The sequence below is a fragment of the Schistocerca cancellata genome, chromosome 5 (assembly GCF_023864275.1).
Source record: "Schistocerca cancellata isolate TAMUIC-IGC-003103 chromosome 5, iqSchCanc2.1, whole genome shotgun sequence".
Classification (NCBI taxonomy): domain Eukaryota; kingdom Metazoa; phylum Arthropoda; class Insecta; order Orthoptera; family Acrididae; genus Schistocerca; species Schistocerca cancellata.
In genome coordinates, this window is record NC_064630.1 from 522740936 (window position 1) to 522764052 (window position 23117).

The 23117-nt window shown below is 43.8% G+C and overlaps 1 protein-coding gene across 1 annotated transcript in view; it reads right to left on the reverse strand.

Annotated features, from left to right (window-relative positions):
* Positions 1-23117, reverse strand: part of LOC126188649 (trypsin-1-like) — a 136908-nt gene that overhangs the window by 11634 nt on the left and 102157 nt on the right. The window contains exons 2-4 of the mRNA XM_049930251.1: positions 21719-21860; positions 13343-13456; positions 1738-1884 (exon numbers count right to left, since the gene is read on the reverse strand). Coding sequence (XP_049786208.1) covers positions 1738-1884; positions 13343-13456; positions 21719-21860 — 403 coding nt within the window. The remainder of the gene's footprint in view (positions 1-1737; positions 1885-13342; positions 13457-21718; positions 21861-23117) is intronic.

A 23117-nucleotide genomic window follows, 5' to 3' on the forward strand; every position in this document is an offset into this window, starting at 1 on the left:
AATACAACACTATCTATTTTTCAATGTAATCCCCCCTCAAGTTCAATGAATTTATGACGGTGCTGCACAAACTTCTCAGTTTCGCGTGAAAAGAATTGTTGTGGACATGTGTTTAAGCATTTGTGCACTACTGCCTGGACATCCTCATTTCATCCTTATTTCAGTGGGTTAAAAATCTTATAATGTGAAGGCCCCAGATCGGGGGAATACGGGGGTGTGGCAAGTAGACGAGCTTCAAGTCTCCCTGCACACATCCATGCGCCTTCTTTCATTTCTGATGTCAAATGTTTTGGAACACAACTAGCACACACTTTCTTGGACATCAGTACCTCATGAAAAATATAGTGGGCTGATTAGATACTAATGCTCATCGTTGGTGCAATATCACCCATCGTAATACGCCTGTATCGTATAGTCTGATCAGGTCTCGCAATGGCGTTCTCCTTGTCAGCACTGACAGATCGTGCTGGACGTGGCGATTCTTCTCCAGTTGTTACACCTCGTTCGAACTTATCTGTCCAGTCGTACAATTGCGTTCGGCGTAAAAAACTTTCACCATATTATACTTCCTTCAATGGAAAATCTCGATTGGCATCAACTCTTCACCCGAAAGAAGTCTAATGGCACTCCTCTACTTTACGTTGGATCAAACCTGCAAGGGTGCCGCCATCTTATTGCAGTGATTCCCTGCATCCAGTTCTCGAGGAAGGCGTGCTATCTCCAACTGATAATAGTTCCAGGACACTACCAAAAAATAACAAAGGAGCACAAACTTCGTCGAAATTTTGTATTTTCTATAAAATTTCACCTGTTATTTATTGAATGGGCCTGGTATTTTTCTGCGAATATGTTACGATTTCCTGTAGACCACTCTTACATGGAAACTGGTGACACTGTCACTTTCAGCTTACTCTAAATGTGTGTCCCATGGGACTTGCCATGTTGACGTCAGTTCCGCCTAAGCCAAGTGTGTTACGAATGCCGAAGCATATATGACAGTAAAATATTTGGGGTGTTATTTACTGAACGTCGCTCATAATTAGTTAATGTAGGTTTGTCTTTCAGTTGTTTGACCTTTTATTACTACTCATATATCCGTTTGTAAACTGCCTAAGTTACTCTCCATTGTCAAAATGGGGGACAGGGAAGTATATTTATTTGTATCAACGATGTAGGAGATAATTGTGCGGCGTTAACAGTGCTGGAGCATATTGGTTGTAAGTGGAGCTACGAACCATCATCATTTCTATTCGAGTTTGACACTTCTAGGAGAATGGCACCATACGTATCCCAGCAGACTGTCATCATGACTTTGTCAGCAGACGGAGCTGTTGTCATAGCCTGGCAGACTCGTGTTTCTAATGTTCGAATCAGTCTTATGTTGCATGCTCTCTGTAAAACTTCGCTTACAACTTATGATATGGATTTGTGCGACGAAAAGTATTAACAAAAATGCCAAGTCATGTTGTATTGCAGTGCTTCTATTTTCAATTGAAGTAATTGCTGAGGCGCCCTTTGAAAGTTGTTCTACGTATTTTGGAGGCAGGAGGATCTTACAGATTACTGTACTAAAACACGTACAAGCCGTCAATGTTAAATTTAATTTAATACACAGAAAACGACTGCAGCTGATTTAGTTTTATGACTAGCAATGGTGCTTCGTTCAAGTGAAATGCGACTGGAAGGCAGAGGTAAAGGGAGTGCTACAAACGTAGGGGAGAAAAGGTTACGACTCACCCCACACTTTCCTTTGCCCTCTTCTCCAGCACAGATGTTGTTCTCCCTCACAAGGTAGACATAGTAGTCGTAGGTCGCCTGGCAGTCCTCGTCTGACCACACGGGGACGTCAACTTTATGCAGGTCACTGACGACGACCGAGGTATACTGAAACAAGGAGTATGTATGCATCACTGTCGTGTGCCAGCACTGGGTATCATCCTCTTCCTTCACTCACCACCATCATCATCATCATCACAACTACCAACACCATCAGCTACACAAATACGACACCATACATGCACCCCTCATAGGTGTCTGCCCAGAGTCATATACACTTCCTGCATCTGACTGGAAGACCTATCGTCTGTCAACTAGAAAACTTCATCAAGATAAAAGATACAGAGGTGACTAAAAACAGATTTCTGTTCATAAGGATTGAGTAACACAAAGAAAAACCCTACGAGCTTCCAGCATGCTGGAACAGGTATGGGCCAGCAACTTCTGTTAATCAGTACAACGAGAAACAAGACCAAAGTTGCCATTTTTACTTCTTTATTCATTCGATGACTACTTTCGGCCCGAGACCCGTTTTCAAATCATCCTACAGGTAGAAACCACATTTACACTTATGTACAACACCAGGTGTTACCAACTTTTTTCAAGCACATACCAAAAATACGAAACATATTCGAAAATGGTATTTCCAAAGACTTGAAAAACATGTGAAAATGTGCATCGAACAGTTGCAGCACATACTGGTAATTCGCAGTGTACTCGTTCCGCTGCCGTAAGGAAACCTTACGCTAACCACACTGTTAACGTGCCTCAGCAGTGCCTCTGCGACGAGCGTATCGTCGTCGCTGGCGGCGCAGTGCCCCAGTGTATAAGACACTGAGAGCAATAGACATTGATTTGACTGGACAGTTCAATAAGCAACAGCTTATGGGTGCCCCTAACGTTTTTCGTGGATTACGAAAGGAGTTCACCTGTGATATACATGCTGTTTTTGGAGGCTGACCTTGGCATGACCTATATACTGATATCCCTATCAGGATGTAGGAAACCATTTGTATTGATTAAATGTTTTCCAACCGTCAAGAATATAACAATTAATACAATACCTTACAAGTCAACAACAAAATTAATTTCTTTAAAACCCTTAACAAAAACAGTCAAATTCTTAAAATCACTAAACAGTAAAACACAGCAGCGCCACATACGATGTGTATTACAAATTTGTATGCCAGTTTGGCATGAAAAATTGTTAAACGTGAACAAGATTACTATTAAAAGAAATCAAAATAATAGAATATTAAAAAATCTTCGTCACTTCCGAGTCTTTACAACCATAAAAATTTATCCCTAACAGACTTAACAAATTACGTGAAGATAAAACAACGTAAACTAATATGTCCCAAGTAGAAAGAGACATTTAATTACAAAGTTGTCTTTTACAAAGCATCGAAAATGTTCTTGCCATTCTGAGGGAAGACCTGCAAAACCACACTCATACCCGTGTAGTGTGGCAGTGTGGTTGTAGGGGGCAGGGGAGGGGAGAAGTGGAGGAGGATGGAAAGTTGGGAAACGGGGAGGGGGGGGGGGGAGGGGGGCGCATGTAGGTGAAGCAGCAAAAAAATGGGGGAGCGGCCAGGTGAGCAACATGACAAAAATGTAAATACATTATCAGTAGTAACAGAAGAAAATTACTTAAATTTGACAGGAAACGACTGTTTATCATCGTTTAGGATCAAATGAATAAGAACTATATGCTAACAAAAAGAAACCCAAGCAAATTTTTAAAATAATTCAGTGGTGAAGACCACATTGTCAACCAGTAAACCGAGATTCATGATCTGTCATACACATCATATAACAAATGTACCGTAAAGGCTCAACGAACACAGGAACCTTGCCATCCAACCAGGAGCAACCTATAGGCACCACAAACAGTAGTGCATTACTTGAACTGTATGTTCTTTTGTAAAAAAAGGAGGGCAGAGTAGCTGAATGTGATGGAACAAAAAAAAGGTGGCGATGGTCAGGTGGGCAACATGGCAAGAATGTAGATACATTATCAGAAAATTACTGGAATTGGACGAGAGAAATCTGTTCATCATTGTTTATGATCTAAAAAATATGGACTACCATGTTCAACAGAGAAACCAAAATTTACCCAGGAGTAACAGTACAGATAATCTAAGCTAACAAAAAGGAACCCAAGCAAATTTTTAAAATAATTTAGTCGTGAAGACTGTTACGGCGTAAAGTCGGAGCCAGCACACCAGTCGGGAACGACAGAGAAGAGACGGCTATGAGAAGAGGTCAGCCAATCGCAAACTGACCGACCTTCCTCCAGGACGACAATGCGACAGCAGTGGCCCTTAGGTGAAGAGAACATAACCGCCACGCCCGCAGCGCACTTCGATAGCAGCTTCAACGTTAGTCACTTCGTGAGCGACGCATCGTAGCATTTATAATTAACAATCACAACGTACCACAGACTCGTGTTTGTCTATTCTGAAGAAGGCTGATTATTTTGTAGGTGGTGGCTCTGAGCACTATGGGACTTAACATCTATGGTCATCAGTCCCCTAGAACTTAGATCTACTTAAACCTAACTAACCTAAGGACAGCACACAACACCCAGTCAAAAAAATGGTTCAAATGGCTCTGAGCACTATGGGACTTAACTGCTACGGTCATCAGTCCCCTAGAACTTAGAACTACTTGAACCTAACTAACCTAAGGACAGCACACAACACCCAGCCATCACGAGGCAGAGAAAATCCCTGACCCCGCCGGGAATCGAACCCGGGAACCCGGGCGCAACACCCAGTCATCACGAGGCAGAGAAAATCCCTGACCCCGCCGGGAATCGAACCCGGGAACCCGGGCGTGGGAAGCGAGAACACTACCGCACGACCACGAGCTGCGGACTATTTTTTACGTCGCCCTTAGCTTGCAGCACGTCTATCAAAGTATTTGTATTCTCTTGTTGTGATACAACTCATTAATACGAATTGTTTGGTTGTTTGGCGAACGGAGTATGCAGGATTCCTAGACACAGCAACATGGCGACGAAGATACCCAAATAACATAGTGCCGATGATTAGGAGCAATAACATAACGAAAACCCAGAGCCACCACCTACCACAGATTGTCTCTGTTTTGTTCTGTCGTGGGTTTTTGTGTTTTGCTGGCGCCTTAAATTAACCATGTCGTTTCTTTGCAGGGGTGTGTTTACATGTTTTAACAGCGTCTCTTATAATGCGTTTTGTGTTCAGTGTTTACAGGTGTGGGCTGCAGAAGTTTTTTTTAATTTTGTAATTATTTTTATTGTTTGCATTGTCTATTTATTGCATTTGCCTATTTCAAAACGAGCAACCCATCTCTCCCATACCCTGCTCAGACACCTTAGCTGCCACCGATAGATGCAACGCATCTAACACAGATGTTTGAGTTTCAGACGCAGCAGACTGCAACCCTTCTAAAACGGTACAACAGTTATACCCTAACCAAGAGACAAATGCAGCGCGCCCAACCGACCAACATGCAACTGTAGCTCCGAGCAAGAAGAGGATGGCTCGTGTGGTTGAAACAGTATGAAAGTGGCATCATTGCTCACAAGGTGTTAGGTACTGTGAAACTACATTACTTTTTGTCAACGGTAGGAAGTGCAGTCTTCCGCCTCAGTCTGAAATTGTTCCCAAACGCCACTCCGAGTGGACTTTCCTATGATCAGGTTGTCAGTTCACTAACGAACTATTATGACCATCAAGTGAATATGGTGGCAGCTAAGTACCAATTCTGTCATTGCAAGGAAAGATCAGAACAAACTTGTCGCGAGTGGGCAACAGATTTGCAGGGTATGACGAGGAAATACAAATTCAAATGTGCTTATGGAACTTTATAGTCAGATGTTATGTTGTATGATGCGAACGTGTACAATGCAACTGATGACAAACTTAGATAGCAGATTTTATAGCAATCAGATCCATCATTTCATCACGTAGTGCAAATTCTACATCAGTGTGGTTCAGGTGCCATAGCGGCCGATAAGTTTGAGCAGCCATCAGTTCGTCGGGTTGAGTTGCCTCTTGCTCACGACCGGCCGAGTAGACAACAACAGCATGAGCACGTCAAGCCATGTAAACAGTTCTCTGAACAGGCGGCTACTTCAGTGAAAAGAGTTAAGTCATGCCATCGGTGCTACTCACAGTGGAAACGCCGAGATTGCCCGTCCAGACAAGCACAATGTTACCCTTGTGGCAAGGAAGTTTACGTACAATCCGTATGTTTGCAACGCATTAAACATAAGGATTCCGCCCATTCATAAAAAACTAGTCACAAGGCCCATATAATCAATGCAGTGTGTTAAAACCCTGCTACAGGATTAGCAAAACAAGCAAAGAGTTTTTTCAGTGCTACGCCAGTCCAACAAACTTTTTGTTCATTTGCATCTTAGAGGAAAAGTGTGAAATTTCAGTTGGACACGGGTGCATATGTTACATAGCTCAGTCGTAACGCATATGCACTGTTAGGCTCCCTACACCTGTCTAAAACTAGCGCACACCTGACGGTTTATAATGGACAAGACATTCCCGTTCTGCCACGTATCGCTCGCATACGCTAACTGTGACTTTCAGTGTGCTACAATCACGCGATTCTGAGAACGTATTTGGCCTTGATTCCTTTGATCCGCTTACCTGTCAAATTCAGGACAATGTGTTGAGTGACAGCATTCATTGCCAACAACAATGCATCTCGCTAGCTAAAAGAATGTCCTGAACTCTTTTCTGAATTTTCGGCAAGGCTGAGAATTTTGTTGCGCATGTTACTCTGAAAGACATTGCTCAGAAGAAATTTTGCCTGTCCAGAACTGTTCCCATTGCCTTACGGAACCAAGTCGCGGCTGAACTTAAAAAATTGCAAAATAGCGGAGTTATTGCGCCCATACAAGCTAGTCAATGGGCAAACCCACTGGTTTTGATCCGAAAACTTCAGGTCACATTCGCCTCTGTGTTGACTTTAAGTCTACAGTCAACTCACAAACTGTGATTGATGCTTATTCCATGCCACTCCCAGAGGATCTCATGGACAGATTAGGCGCTGGTCGCTACTTTTCAAAAATTGATTTGCGCGACGCATATCTTCAAATACCACTAGATGAAGAATCTCAAACCGTGTGTGTTGTGAACACTCATTTGGGCTTGTGCAAAAATTAGCTTTTGCCTTTTGTCAGTGCTTCAGCACCCGCGATTTTCCAACGGTATTTGAAACAGCTGATTCCTCAAGTTTCAAACTGTTCAAACTATTCTGACGATGTTGTGTCGTACACCTGAAGAACATGACCTCAAGAACACTTTGGAAATTTGCGTGCTTTGTTTCACGTATTATCTGATGCAGAACTAAAGTATAGACTGGACAAGGTTGTTTTTTTTTTTTTTTTTGCCTGAGCTGCAGTATCTTGGTCATCTCATAAACAGTCAAGCTGTACGTCGTCTTCAGTTACATTTGTTAGCCATACCTGACCTGCCAGTTCTTCGCAATGTCACAGAATTAGAGTCGGTCTTAGGGAAAATGAACTACTATATTCGGTTCATACCGAATGCTGCACAAATCGCAGCTCAATTGCGTTGCTTGCGTCGCAAAAACGGCCCCTATCTTTGGACAAATTAGTCCAAGAAGCTTTTCAAAAACTTAAAGATGCATTGCTCAATGATCGATGCTTGGTTTACTTTGATCCTGAAAAAGCAGTCGTGTTGTCAATAAACGCTTATTCTTACGGTCACACAGAATTGATGATAAAGATAGGCTTACTGTTTTCCATTCGAAAGTGTTGACCAAAACTCAGTGTAACTATTCATAAATAGAGAAAGAGACATTGTCTATTGTGTATGGTGCCACCAAATTCGACGACTATTTGTATGGCAGAAAAGTCTGCTTAGTAACGGATCACAAGCCATTGCAGCCATTGTTTCATCTGAGGGAGCCGGTTCCTGTACGAACTGCCCAAAACATTGCATGGGATGTAGTGCTTTGTAGTGCGCCGATACTTTGCACGTCGGCATAGGCTCGCTTACAGCTGGGGGTGATTCTTGTTCAAAATGACTTTGGACAGTCAGGTGTGTTGATGCTCATAGGTTTGCAAAAAGAAGTGTTGCAGTTACTTCACCAAGGACACTGACGACGCCCGAAACAGTTAGCGCGTCGACTCTGTACTTGGCAGGATATGGACACCTAAATAGAACACACAACTTCATAGTGTCACTCATGTGGGGAAAATCAATCCGCCCCGCCACAAAAATTCTCTGCTTGGCCTAAGTCACAATCACCATGGCAACGTGTGCACAAAGACCTTGCGGGTCCTTATAAGTATATTAGTTGGTTGATTGTGGTAGACTGTTATAGCAAGGTTCCTTTTGCGGTGCCAATGAACACGACAACGTCACGTAGCACAGTTCAGGCGTTGTCCTCTATTTTTTGTCTCGAAGGTTTGCCTGAACTCATAGTGTCGGACAACGGCCCTCAGTTCACGTCAAACGAATCTGAAACAATCTGTGAACGCAATGGCATACAGCATCTAACTGGTGCACCGATTCATCCACAGTACAACGTCGAAGCGGAAAGTTTTGTCAGAACCTTCAAGCAGAAGATGGCCAAACATCGTACCTCCCACACCAGGAAAGAAGTATTACAGATATTTCTTTCTTCCTATCGTTCGTATCCACGAGATGGACCATCGCGGACGCCATCGGACGCTGCTCCACTTGCTCCACCTCCTCAGCATCCGTCGCCAAAGGAAGGCCACAAGTATAGCTTCGCCCCGCATGATATTGTGTTTTTCGAGATTTTTCGCGGCAGCAGATGGTGGACGCGAGGCGATATCCTTCGTCGACTTGGTGCATGCATGTACCTCATTTCAGGCCCAGACGGATTGCGGCGCCGACATCACAATCAAATTCGCCACTATCATGTGCACGGTGATCCTTCTGTATCTCTTCCCTCGGATTCACGGGTCCCGAGACTTAGCCTCTGCCTCCTCTGCCTCCTCTCGTTCTACCGAAGGAGTTGGATCCGCCCACCCCGCAACGGCCGACGCCTTGTTACATACCAGAGCGACGAGATAGAGTGGTACGACTGGAAGTCTGACGTCCCATGTAGCCACAGCTCCCGGTCCATCACAGCGTCCACGCTCTTTCCCCTAAACACCCATCCCCGTTTTCGTGCTCCATGTAAAACTGAAGAAACTGCAAAAAGGTGGAAATTTAAGGAGATGGGACCTCGATAGACTGACTAAACTAGATGTTGTAGAGAGTTTCAGGCAGAGCATAAGGAAACAATTGACAGGAATAGGGGAAAGAAATACAGTAGAAGAAGAATTAGTAGCTTTGAGAGATGAAGTAGTGAGGGCAGCAGAGGATCGAGTACGTAAAAAGACGAGGGCTACTAGAAATCCTTGGGTAACAGAAGAAATATTGGATTTAATTGATGAAAGGAGAAAATATAAAAATGCAGTAAATGAAGCAGGCAAAAAGGAATACAAACGTCTAAAAAATGAGAGACAGGAAGTGCAAAATGACTAAGCAGGGATGGCTGGAGGACAAATGTAAGGATGTAGAGGCTTATGTCACTAGGGGTAAGATAGATACTGCCTACAGGAAAATTAAAGAGACCTTTGGAGAAAAGAGAACCACTTGTATGAATATCAAGAGCTCAGATGGAAACCCAATTCAAAGCAAAGAAGAGAAAGCAGAAAGGTGGAAGGAGTATATAGAGGGTCTATACAAGGGCGATGTTCTTGAGGACAATATTATGGAAATGGAAGAGGATGTAGATGAAGATGAAATGGGAGATATGATACTACGTGAAGAGTTTGACAGAGCACTGAAAGACCTGAGTCGAAACAAGGCCCCGGGAGTAGACAACATTCCATTAGAACTACTGACGGCCTTGGAAGAGCCAGTCCTGATAAAACTCTACCATCTGGTGAGCAAGATGTATGAGACAGGCGAAATACCCTCAGACTTCAAGAAGAATATAATAATTCCAATCCCAAAGAAAGCAGGTGTTGACAGATGTGAAAATTACCGAACTATCAGTTTAATAAGTCACGGTTGCAAAATACTAACGCCAATTCTTTACAGACGAATGGAAAAAGATCAGTTTGGATTCAGTAATAATGTTGGAACACGTGAGGCAATACTGACCCTACGACTTAACTTGAGGCTAGATTAAGGAAAGGCAAACCTACATTTCTGGCATTTGTAGACTTAGAGAAAGCTTTTGACAATGTTGACTGGAATACTCTCTCTCAAATTCTTAAGGTGGCAGAGGTAAAATACAGGGAGCGAAAGGCTATTTACAGTTTGTACAGAAACCAGATGGCAGTTATAAGAATCGAGGGACATGAAAGGGAAGCAGTGGTTGGGAAGGGAGTGAGACAGGATTGTAGCCTGTCCCCGCTGTTACTCAATCTGTATATTGAGCAAGCAGTGAACGAAACAAAAGAATAATTTGGAGTAGGTATTAAAATCCATGGAGAAGAAATAAAAACTTTGAGGTTCACCGATGACATTGTAATTCTGTCAGAGATAGCAAAGGACTTGGAAGAGCAGTTGAACGGAATGGATAGTGTCTTGAAGGGAGGATATGAGATGAACATCAACAAAAGCAAAACGAGGATAATGGAATGCAGTCGGATTAAGTCGGGTGATGCTGAGGGAATTAGATTAGGAAATTAGAAACGAAAAGTACTAAATGATTTTTGCCATTTGGGAAGCAAAATAACTGATGGTGGTCGAAGTAGAGAGGATATAAAATGTAGACTGGGAATGGCAAGGAAAGCGTTTCTGAAGAAGAGAAATTTGTTAACATCGAGTATAGATTTAAGAGCCAGGAAGTCGTTTCTGAAAGTATTTGTATGGAGTGTAGCCATGTATGGAAGTGAAACATGGACGATAAACAGTTTAGACAAGAAGAGAACAGAAGCTTTCGAAATGCGGTGCTACAGAAGAATGCTGAAGATTAGATGGGTAGATCACATAAGTAATGAGGCGGTATTGAACAGGATTTGGGGGAAGAGAAGTTTGTGGCACAACTTGACTAGAAGAAGGGATCGGTTGGTAGGACATGTTCTGAGGCACCAAAGGATCACCAATTTAGTATTGGAGGGCAGCGTGGAGGGTAAAAATCGTAGAGAGAGACCAAGAGATAAATACACTAAACAGATTCAGAAGGATGTATGTTGCATTAGGTACCGGGAGATGAAGAAGCTTGCACAGGATAGAGTAGCATGGAGAGCTGCATCAAACCAGTCTCAGGACTGAAGACCACAACGTAGAATGTTGGTCCGTCGCTGTACGGGGGAAGCCGGCCGCGGTGGTCTAGTGGTTCTAGGCGCGCAGTCCGGAACCGCGGGACTGCTACGGTCGCAGGTTCGAATCCTGCCTCGGGCATGGATGTGTGTGATGTCCTTAGGTTAGTTAGGTTTAAGTAGTTTTAAGTTCTAGGGGACTGATGAACACAGAGGATAAGTCCCATAGTGCGCAGAGCCATTTGAACCTTTTTTTTTTTTTGTACGGGGGAAGGAATGTTACCGCGTTAAGTCAGCGCCAGCACACCAGTCGGGACCGACAGAGAAGAGACGGCTGTGAGAAGAGGTCAGGCGACGACACGCTGACCGACCTCCCTCCAGAACGACAACGAGACAGCAGCGGCCCCTAGGTGAACAGGACACAGGCACCGAGCCCGACTGGTGGCAGCCCACTTCGATTGGAGGCTCAACGTTATTACTTCATTAGAGACGCTTCGTGGCCTATTTCGTTAACAATAGCTACGTAGCACATACTTGTGTTTCTCTATTCTGAAGTACATTGGTTATTTTGTATGTCGCCCTGTGCTTGCCGCACATCTATCAAAGTTAAGTGTTTTACTGACTTGTAATAAATCTCATTAATGCGAGTTGTTTGGTTGTTTGTCCAGCAAACCGAGTGTGTAAGATTCGTAGACACAACAAAGACCACATTATCAACCAGTAAACCGTGTTTCATAATCTGCAGTAATCATCATACCACATATGTAAGGTAAAAGCACAACAAACACAAGAACCTTGTCATCGAACCAGCAGCAGCCTACAATCACTACAGATAATACTGAGTACTGAAATCAAAGGTCGTACTCGTCAGTACATCAGCAATGGAGTATAATAATTACGGAGCGTACGGCATATCAGTGATAATTGCAAGAACTGTAATATACACAGTAAAATATGCAATGTATATTAATGAAACGGGGAAGGGAGGTGAAAGGTTCGAAGGGGTGGAGTGAAGCACGAGTTGCGGCCGGTCTATTGAGATTGATAAAAGAGGTGGGAACCCAACTCAGTACTTGACGATGGACCCAGGGAGCAAAATGTCACTACAACGGTATTAGCAAATGAGAAGTGGGAGGGGGTGGGGGTGAGGAAGGCTATAGGGGGAGAAAATGGGGGAGGGAGGGGTAGAGACAGGGTATATAGGAGTTTGTGGACTAGATGCTGGCGGAAGTAACGCCGGGGTTACTAATTGGAAAAGAGAGTATAAACTATACATTATTTCGGAAGAGAGCGACGAGCCGACAAAACCGATAATCGATTTCCTCGTTCGACATTTTTAATCGCCTCCTTTATTTTTCTCTTAAAAATCTCAAGTTCATCCAGAATATCCAACTGCATACCTTTCGATGCATGATGCAAAACCTTAAGTTATCTATAGTATCTATAGTAAGTTATCTAGTACCAACCTGGTGGTCCTCATTCTTTAAATGCTATCCAAATGTGGCCTATTAGAAAGACCTACATGAGCTTTAAAACGGGTTTGTGCAATATAAAATCATTCACAACACCAGCATTGCAACTCATATACGCCTCATGAATAATATTTACCACTCCCCCAACCACTCCCCACTTACAAATTGTTCTTAACATTCGGATGCCTCTCCCTGTTGGGATGAGATATTCCAGCAACCTTTAGAAGTGGATGCAGGAGGGAAGGTTCATATGGCTTTGAACACTATGGGACTTAACATCTGAGGTCATCAGTCCCCTATAGTTAGAACTACTTTAACCTAACTAACCTAAGGGCATAACACACATCCATGCCCGAGGCAGGATTCGAACCTGCGATCGTAGCAGCTGCGCGGTTTGCGGTTCCGGTCTGAAGCGCCTAGAACGGCTCAGCCACACTGGCCAGCCAGGAGGGAAGGGACTGACATCAAAATAGTCGACATATCCATAAAACTCAAGGTTATCGAAGAGATTTAGAATGACTACACTTTATAATTTGTATACTGTCTTTTCGCCTTTAAAACGTGTAAATAAACTAAATGTTTTTTAAATTACTATTATAATGAGTTTGCAGTAGATTTTACTTTCTAATTTGCGCACGTTATTTACATTTTTAAACAAGAAGAAATATTTTCTTTTACTAGGTAAAGATTTTATTCCTTTTGCTGTCAACCATAAGATTGTGGCAGGCAAGTGACCCGTCAGCGTAGTGTAACCGGCTAATTTACAGATATATCGACACTCTCGGGTGTTCCGACACTCACGACTTCCTCACATTCGTAACATTAGCGAACTCACATCGACGGCTCCCCAGCCGACCACGGTTGCTATCGTCCCGGCGGCTGTCTGCTGTCCGGGCGCCGGCAGAGAGACCGGCTGTATGGTCGACGAGAAGGTCAGCGGCTGCGTCAGCTGCAAGAAATGAGACCACACTTCAAGCTAATAGCCAACGGGGGAATTATACCGAGTGTCAGTAAAAATTATTCTACTTCAGTCTAGTCTAGCCTAGTACGTGATGTACACTACTGGTCATTAAAATTGTTACACTAGGAAGATGACGTGCTACAGACAAGAAATTTAACCGACAGGGAGAAGATGCTGTGATATGAAAATGATTAGATTTTCAGAGCATTCACACAATGTTTGCGCCGGTGGTGACACCTACAACGTGCTGACATGAGGAATCTTTCCAACCGATTTCTCATACACAGACAGCAGTTGAACGGCGTTGTCTGGTGAAGCGTCGTTGTGTAAGGAGGAGAAATGCGCACCATCACGTTTCCGACTTTGATAAAGGTCGGATTGTAGCCTATCGCGATTGCTGTTTATCGTATCGCGACAATGCTGCTCGCGTTGGTCGAGATCCAATGACTGTAATACGGAACGCCGTGCTGGATCCCAACGGCCTCGTATCGCTAGCAGTCGTGATGACAGACATCTTATCTACATGGCTGTAACGGATCGTGCAGCCACGTCTCGATCCCTGAGTCACCAGATGGGGACGTTTGCAAGACAAAAACCGTCTGCACGAAAAGTTCGGCGACGTTTACAGCAGCATGGACTATCAGCTCGGAGACCATGGCTGCGGTTACCCTTGACGCTGCATCACAGACAGGAGCGCCTGCGATGGTGTACTCAACGACGAACCTGGGTGCACGAATGAGAAAACGTCATTTTTTCGGATGAATCCAGGTTCTGTTTACAGTGTTTGGCGATATCGCGGTGAACGCACATTGGAAGCGTGTATTCGTTATAGCCATACTGGCGTATCACCCTGCGTGATAGTATGGGGAGCCATTGGTTACACGTCTCGGTCACCTCTTGTTCGCATTGACGGGACTTTGAACAGTAGACGTTACATTTCAGATGTGTTCGACCCGTGGCTCCACCCTTCATTCGATCCCTGTGAAACCCTACATTTCAGCAGGATAATGCACGACAGCATGTTGCAGGTCCTGTACAGGCCTCTCTGGATACAGAAAATGTTCGTCTGCTGCCCTGGCCAGCACATTCTCCAGATCTGTTACCAGTTGAAAACGTCTGGTAAATGCTGGCCGAGCAACTGGCTCGTCACAATACACCAGTCACTACTCTTGATGAAATGTGGTATCGTGTTGAAGTTGCATGCGCAGCTGTACCTGTACACGCCATCCAGGCTCTGTTTGACTCAATGCCCAGGCGTATCAAGGCAGTTATTACGGCCAGAGGTGGTTGTTCTGGGTACTGATTTCTCAGTATCAATTGACCCAAATCGCGTGAAAATGTAATCACATGTCAGTTCTAATATAATATATTTGTCTAATCAGTACCCGTTTATCATCTGCATTTCTCCTTGGTGTAGCAATTTTAATGGTCAGTAGTGTACATACACACGCGTTAACTTCCTTCCCCCTCGACCCGGTCATCGGATTACTTTCGTAACACATTTCTGCCAATCACATGGAAGAAAACGATTTCTCGATTTGCTCATGCGCATTCCTATCTGACATTCTCACAGCCTAGCTGCCGGCGCCACCTCAGTTTACCTGAGAGCCTGCGGCACACACAACGTTGGCTGGGGTGTGGAGGCACGCTTCTGACGTTTGAGCCAAGTACAGCTATTGACATGGTACACACGTAGCGGTTATTTTAAATTTTATGTGAGTCTTTTGTCCTTTTGGACGTTCTGTATTAATGTTGGACCATGCCCAAATAGGTAGTTTGTAGTTTTAGTGTGTTCCGAAGAAGGCGTGGTTATTCGTGCCGAAACCTAAGTCAACATCCGGTTTCTATTTGCACTCGAGGCGGATTCGGTATAACCATTAAATTATTTGCGATTGCTGACGTGCTGAAATAGGGTGTTACAAAAAGGTACGGCCAAACTTTCAGGGAACATTCCTCACACACAAATAAAGAAAAGATGTTATGTGGACAAGTATCCGGAAACGCTTAATTACCATGTGAGAGCTCATTTTAGTTTCGCAAGTATGTACTGTACTTCCTCGATTCACCGCCAGTTGGCCCAATTGAAGGAAGGTAATGTTGACTTCGGTGCTTGTGTTGACATGCGACTCATAGCTCTACAGTACTAACATGAAGCACATCAGTACGTAGCATCAACAGGTTAGTGTTCATCACGAACGTGGTTTTGCAGTCAGTGCAATGTTTACAAATGCGGAGTTGGCAGATGCCCATTTGATGTATGGATTAGCAAGGGGCAATAGCCGTGGCGCGGTACGTTTGTATCGAGACAGATTTCCAGAACGAAGGTGTCCCGACAGGAAGGCGTTCGAAGCAACTGATCGGCGTCTTAGGGAGCACGAAACATTCCAGCCTATGACTCGCGACTGGTGAAGACCTAGAACGACGAGGACACCTGCAATGGACGAGGCAATTCTTCGTGCAGTTGACGATGAACCTAATGTCAGCGTCAGAGAAGTTGCTGCTGTACAAGGAAACGTTGACCACGTCACTGTATGGAGAGTGCTACGGGAGAACCAGTTGTTTCCGTACCATGTACAACGTGTGCAGGCACTATCAACAGCTGATTGGCCTCCACGGGTACACTTCTGCGAATGGTTCATCCAACAATGTGTCAATCCTCATTTTAGTGCATATGTTCTCTTTACGGGTGAGGCTTCATTCCAACGTGATCAAATTGTAAATTTTCGCGGTCAACATGTGTGGGCATACGAGAATCCGCACGCAATTGTGCAATCACGTCATCAACACAGATTTTCTGTGAACGTTTGGGCAGGCATTGTTGGTGATGTCTTGATTGGGCCCCATGTTCTTCCACCTACGCTCAATGGAGCACGTTATCATGATTTCATACGCGATACTCTACCTGTGCTGGTAGAACATGTGCCTTTACAAGTACGACACAACATGTGGTTCATGCACGATGGAGCTCCTGCATATTTCAGTCGAAGTGTTCGTACGCTTCTCAGCAACAGATTCGGTAACTGATGGATTGGTAGAGGCGGACCAATTCCATGGCCCCCACGCTCTCCTGACCTCAACCCTCTTGACTTTCATTTATGGGAGAATTTGAAAGCTCTTGTTTACGCAACCGCGGTACCAAATATAGAGACTCTTCGTGCTCGTATTGTGGACCGCTGTGATACAATACGCCATTCTCCAGGACTGCATCAGCGCATCAGGGATTCCATGCGACGGAGGGTGGATGCATGTATCCTCGCTAACGGAGGACATTTTGAACATTTCCTGTAACAAAGTGTTTGAAGTCACGCTGGTACGTTCTGTTGCTGTGTGTTTCCATTCCATGATTAATGTGATTTGAAGTGAAGTAATAAAATGAGCTCTAACATGGAAAGTAAGCGTTTACGGACACATGTCCACATAACATATTTTCTTTCTTTGTGTGTGAGGAATGTTTCCTGAAAGTTTGGCAGTACCTTTTTGTAACACCATATATATATATAGGGTGGTCCATTGATCGTGACTGGGCCAAATGTCTCACGAAGTAAGAGTCAAACGAAAAAACTACAAAGAACGAAACCGAAACTTGAAGGGGGAAACCAGGTGGCGCTATGGTTGGCCCGCTAGATGGCGCTGCCATAGGTGAAATGGATATCAACTGCGTTTTTTTAAAAATAGGAACCCCCATATTTTATTACATATTCGTGTAGTACGTAAAGAAATATGAATGTTTTAGTTGGAACACTGTTTTTCGCTTTGTGAGATACGGCGCTGTAATAGTCACAAACGTGTAAGTACGTGGTATCACGTAACATTCCGCCAGTGAGGACGGTATTGGCTTCGTGATACATTATCCGTGTTAAAATGGACCGTTTACCAATTGCGGAAAAGGTCGATATCGTGTTGATGTATGGCTATTGCGATCAAAATGCCCAACGGGCGTGTGCTATGTATGCTCCTCGGTATCCTGGACGACATCATCCAAGTGTCCGGTCCGTTCGCCGGATAGTTACGTTATTTAAGGAAACAGGAAGTATTCAGCCACATGTGAAACGTCAACCATGACCTGCAACAAATGATGATGCCCAAGTAGGTGTTTTAGCTGCTGTCGCGGCTAATCCGCACATCAGTAGCAGACAAATTGCGCGAGAATCGGGAATCTCAAAAACGTCGGTGTTGAGAATGCTACATCAACATTGATTGCATCCGTACCATATTTCTATGCACCAGGAATTGCATGGCGACGACTTTGAACGTCGTGTACAGTTCTGCCACTGGGCACAAGAGAAATTACGGGACGATGACAGATTTTTTGCACGCGTTCTATTTAGCGACGAAGCATCAAATTCACCAACAGCGGTAACGTAAATCGTCATAATATGCACTATTGGGCAACGGAAAATCCACTTTGGCTGTGACAAGTAGAACATCAGCGACCTTGGCGGGTTAATGTATGGTGTGGAATTATGGAAGGATGAATAATTGGACCCCATTTTATCGATGGCAGTCTAAATGGTGTAATGTATGCTGAATTCCTGCGTAATGTTCTACTGATGTTACTACAAAATGTTTCACTACATGATAGAATGGCGATTTACTTCCAACATTATGGATGTCCGGAACATAGTTCGCGTGCGGTATTGAATAGCATATTTCATGTCAGGTGGATTGGTCGTCGAAGCACCATACAATGGCCCGCGAGTTCACCGGATTTCTTTCTGTGGGGAAAGTTGAAGGATATTTGCTATCCCGATCCACTGACAACGCCTGACAACATGCGTCAGCGCATTGTCAATGCATGTGCGAATATTACGGAAGGCGAAATACTCCCTGTTGAGAGGAATGTCGTTACACGTATTGCCAAATGCGTTGAGGTTGACGGAAATCATTTTGAGCATTTATTGCATTAATATGTTATATACAGGTAATCACGTTGTAACAGCATGCGTTCTCAAAAATAATAAGTTTACAAGGGTACATGTATCCCATTGGAACAACCGAAATAAAATGTTCAAACGTACCTACGTTCTGATTTGAATTTAAAAAACCTACCTGTTACCAACAGTTCGTCTAAAATTGTGAGCCATATGTTTGTGACTATTACAGCGGCATCTATCACAAAGCGAATAAAGTGCTCCAACTAAAACATTGATATTTCTTTACGTACTACACGAATATGTAATAAAAATGGGGGTTCCTATTTTAAAAAAACGCAGGTGATATCCGTTTGACCTATGGTAGCGCCATCTAGCGGGCCAACCATAGAGCCATCTGGTTTCCCCCTTCCAGCTAGACAAGTATCGTTCTTTGTAGTTTTTTGTTTGACGCTTATTTCGTGAGATATTTGGCACGGTCTCGATCAGTGGACCACCCTGTATAACTTCACTTTTGGGCAGACCAATTTCCCATTTGGTTACTACAGCCGTAGCCATGGCTGCCCACAACAGCCTCACTCAGGCTCAGTAAATGGCGCAGAATCTAACTTGTCTGCAACTTATAAAGAAAATCCAGTTTACAAAAGTTCTCAAAATGGAAATACCACAACACATTAGTCATGCACACGCTTGGGGGGAGGGAGGGTACACTGACATTTAATAACATTAACATTTCCAAAATATATAAAAAAACAAATTTTACAAGTTTCTGCCAGTTAACTTATGGCACACACACACGCTCGCAATGTAGGAGTTGTGAGCCTATACAACATTCTTCTTTCAAGGCAACAATTTCTACACGTAATGAAATGTCAGACTTTTGCATGGCAAGAAAACACACTAATAACCAACTACCTGTATAAAACACATAAGCACGTTGAGTAAAAGCCTTAAAAGGTACTGAACTGAAAAAACACACAACAATTTTTGCTGACTAGAAACAATATAAAAAAATCCACTATGGCGTACATTAACAACCTTGCTTGATTATAAGCAAATATACGTAAAGACAAATTTACGTAAGTTACAGCTTCAAGATGAGCAGGAATTCGTTATGCAATTGACTAGTTCTTACCACGAGGCAAAAGGAATTTTTCTTCTTTCTTAGCGTACCTTTTACACGTGAGTCTAGTAATATTAGTTATGGCAGGCGAGAGAATGGATCAGGTCTTAGTGCCTTGCTTTTTAAACAGTACAGCCATTGTTGCCTTAGACTTTCACAGACATGGCAGAGACTAACAGTTGAATAACCTGTAGGCAAGCTAGGAGGGGAAAGAAGCAATCCGACCCACAGATGTACTCTGACTTCCCCCCCCCCCCCCCACTCCCGCTCCCTTTCGTCATCAAAAGGGGACAAACGCACCATCATTTCTAATATCACCACCTTCCCGCGGGTGGGCAGACGAGAATGAATGGCAGGATACCCCCAAAATATACGGCTGGTATAATTAACAAGAATAAGTAAATGGAATTCAATTAAACTTCATAAAATCTATTAGCAGTCAATACTCAACTTCTGGTGCGTTACGACTCCCAGGAATGAACCAACGCAGCACCTCCAAATGCTCTGCCGAGCCGCCCGCTGCCAGCCGTTTCAACGGAGGCAGGAAGGCGCACCGATTTTCAGAACCTCCTCGCCGGTCATCAGCATACGGCCGAACTGCAAATTAGGCCCCTTGCGGACCCACGCTCAGGAAGATTCCTTTCGCGACGATCAGTTAACGCCTCATACCACGGAGCCGCTGCTCGCGTCGCTTACGCTGATGCCGCGGTCTGCGTGCTGTACCCCTAGCACCGGCAGAGAAGTCGCTTCTTGATGCCCCGACTGCCAATCTCCACGAGAGCCCATACAGCCACTTCTTAAACCGACGCGAACAGTCCACTTTTCCCCTTTCCCGCTAGAGGGAGACACCGAAGCCTTCAATTGCGACAACGTCACCACAGCAAGAAAACGGAGGACGACTGATTCACGCTACGCGCTACGGCGCGCTCTTCAAAGCTAACTTTACTACTGCTCACTATTGTTAGTCAAATATATTTCAGGACTTAGAATGTCTTCCTCCTCTTACAGTCTTATCGCTGAGCAATTTTTATCCCATAACACTGTTGGGGTTGGGTTGTTTGAGGGAAGAGACCAAACTGCGAGGTCATCAGTCCCATCGTATTAGGGAAGGACGGGGCAGGAAGTCGGCCATGCCCTTACAAAGGAACGATCCCGGCATTTACCTGGAGCGATTTAGGGAAAACACGGAAAGCCTAAATCAGGATGGCCGGACGCGGGATTGAACGTCGTCCTCCCGACTGCAAGTCCAGTAAGCTAAACACTGCACCATCTCACTCGGTCCCATAACTCTGCCTTCTAATGCTTCACCTACTGTAGCTTTCCAATCGCTCGTGGTTATTAGATTTCCGTCTCCCTTTACAATATAAATTTCCCACTCATTTTCCTCAGAACTTCGTCTGCCCCGCCATCTTCGCATCATGACGTTAATACGTATACCTGTGTGATTCATAGCGTTGGTTTCGTTTCTATTGTGATGAGAGTAATTGTGTGACTAAATTGTTGACAGATCCTCACTCTTTGCTCTGTCTCCCTTATCTTAACGAGTCCTCCTCCTGTTATACCATTCTGCTGTTACCCTCTATTCACCTGTACAGGTATTTTTACTTTATTTCCATTTCATTTCAACTGATGCCTACTACGTTCATCGAGAATCATCCTTTGAATTTACCTTTTCAGATAGTCTGATATTCCTACCATGATACGATTTTGGATATTCCACTCTCCGATTCACAGCATGTTACCCTATCTTGGTTTTCAACCTTGATCTGATGAGTATCATCCCCTTGGAGGTCTGTTCCTGGAGTCAGAGTGGCAGGCTACTCTGGAATCGTTACGCAATGGAGAGATATAACTTTTTCAATCGATACACTTTTTATGTAACTTTTACACTGTGGCTTTTTTGCCATTTGCGTCCTCTTACGTTGCTCAGTGTTTATTCTTCCGCATCTCGGGTGAGTTCCCCAGTGAAAGGGCAAGATAGTGCTTTGCACATGTATCCGTTCCTCGCTCTGTTTCGATAAGTTGGTTGGGAGTTGCGGCTAGCTCCCTATACCAGATCCCTTCGGCTGCCACAGTTGCCCATTATTCAGTGGCAGGAATGAAACAAAATACCTTTGATTTAATAGTCAAACATATTGATACCTCCGCTACAGTGTCTGGGCAGTGTCTGTTCAACCTAAGGACACATACTTTACGACAGTAGAGGGTGTCATGTGCCACAGAAACAAGACAAGGTAACCCAAGTGAAGATCATACCTTGAGCAGGCAGATGTCGTTCCAGTAGGACCATTCATCAAAGTTCTCGTGAAAGATGGTTGCGTTCACACCCACCAGCACACCAGTTTCGGGACCATACGTGGTGGAGCCTGCATGGACAAACAAGGTCTCCAGGGTGGCTCTGAAACAAAAAGAAACAGCCTGCATTACTGCGCAGCTAATGAAACGGTTGAGATGTATTCTGTATGACAGCAACGCGGTCGCTATTTGTCGTCTTAAGTGGTGTATCACACTAAGCCCAGGAACGTAGAGTAGTTTCTTGACTGTTCTCCACACCTGTCACAGGAATTTAAACCCTACTTGGAACCAGTTTAGTATTTATATTATCCTGGAAAGTATCCTTTAAAAATAGGACTGTTTAAGCATGACTCAAGAGACTGTTAAATCAGACATTAATATTGCTAATTATCTGATATATGGCGACATCATTCTGGAAATATTTCTTCCATCTTCATTCCTTCCTCAGTTATGAAACTAATTTTCGTATTTAATTAAAGGATGATAATCGATTGCTGCCGAGAATTAGAAAGAATCAGCAATAGCAACTTACTCATCATCATAAGGCTATTTGTGCTAACCGTGTCCAAGCAATTCCCCCTTCCAGCACATGTGAAGCTGCAGCATAGTTAGAATACACGTGTTTCATAACAGTTCACACAGGAAATTGAACTGGACGAGTCAAGTGATTTGTTTTATAAACGCCGATGGCGTCCACCTAAACCTATTTCCAACGGGTATTCAGCTTTTTATTGTTACAGGGATCTGGTTTGACAATAGGTCTTCAATAATCAGAGACGTTAAATCATGTCATGTCTATATGAGCGTGATAGCGCACGATTATGAACGTAAGCAGTCACACTCTCTTGAAACAAAAAATTAAATTACGCTAGACGATTTGTCCGACAGTCTCACCTACAGTTTTGTACAGACTTCCTCTCCTGTGATACAGATAGAAGACGTAGTACAGCATATAGATAATGAGACACATAAATCAGTCAGGAAAGATACAGCAAAACTTAATGCCATTAAGGAAAATCAATGGATTGGACATTTTCAAGAATGACTATGCATATAGGATGAAGCTGGGTACGATGTACATTTTGACGAGGGAAACGAATCTGTAAATATCGACAGGATAATAGTGGATGAACTACAAAATATTGAAAATTGAAAATGTGAAAGCTGCAGGATTAGATGGAATAAATATTTGTGGAACACAGCGGACGTTATCTCCCTTTGCTAAATGGGCTATAGAACAGAATTTGGCAACTACTGCGGCATGAGTTGACTGAACAACGCATATAAGATCTACTAAAAAATGCCCAACAATTAAAGAACAGTCCTAATTGAGACACTTTTCAAGAAGATCAGTGATGAC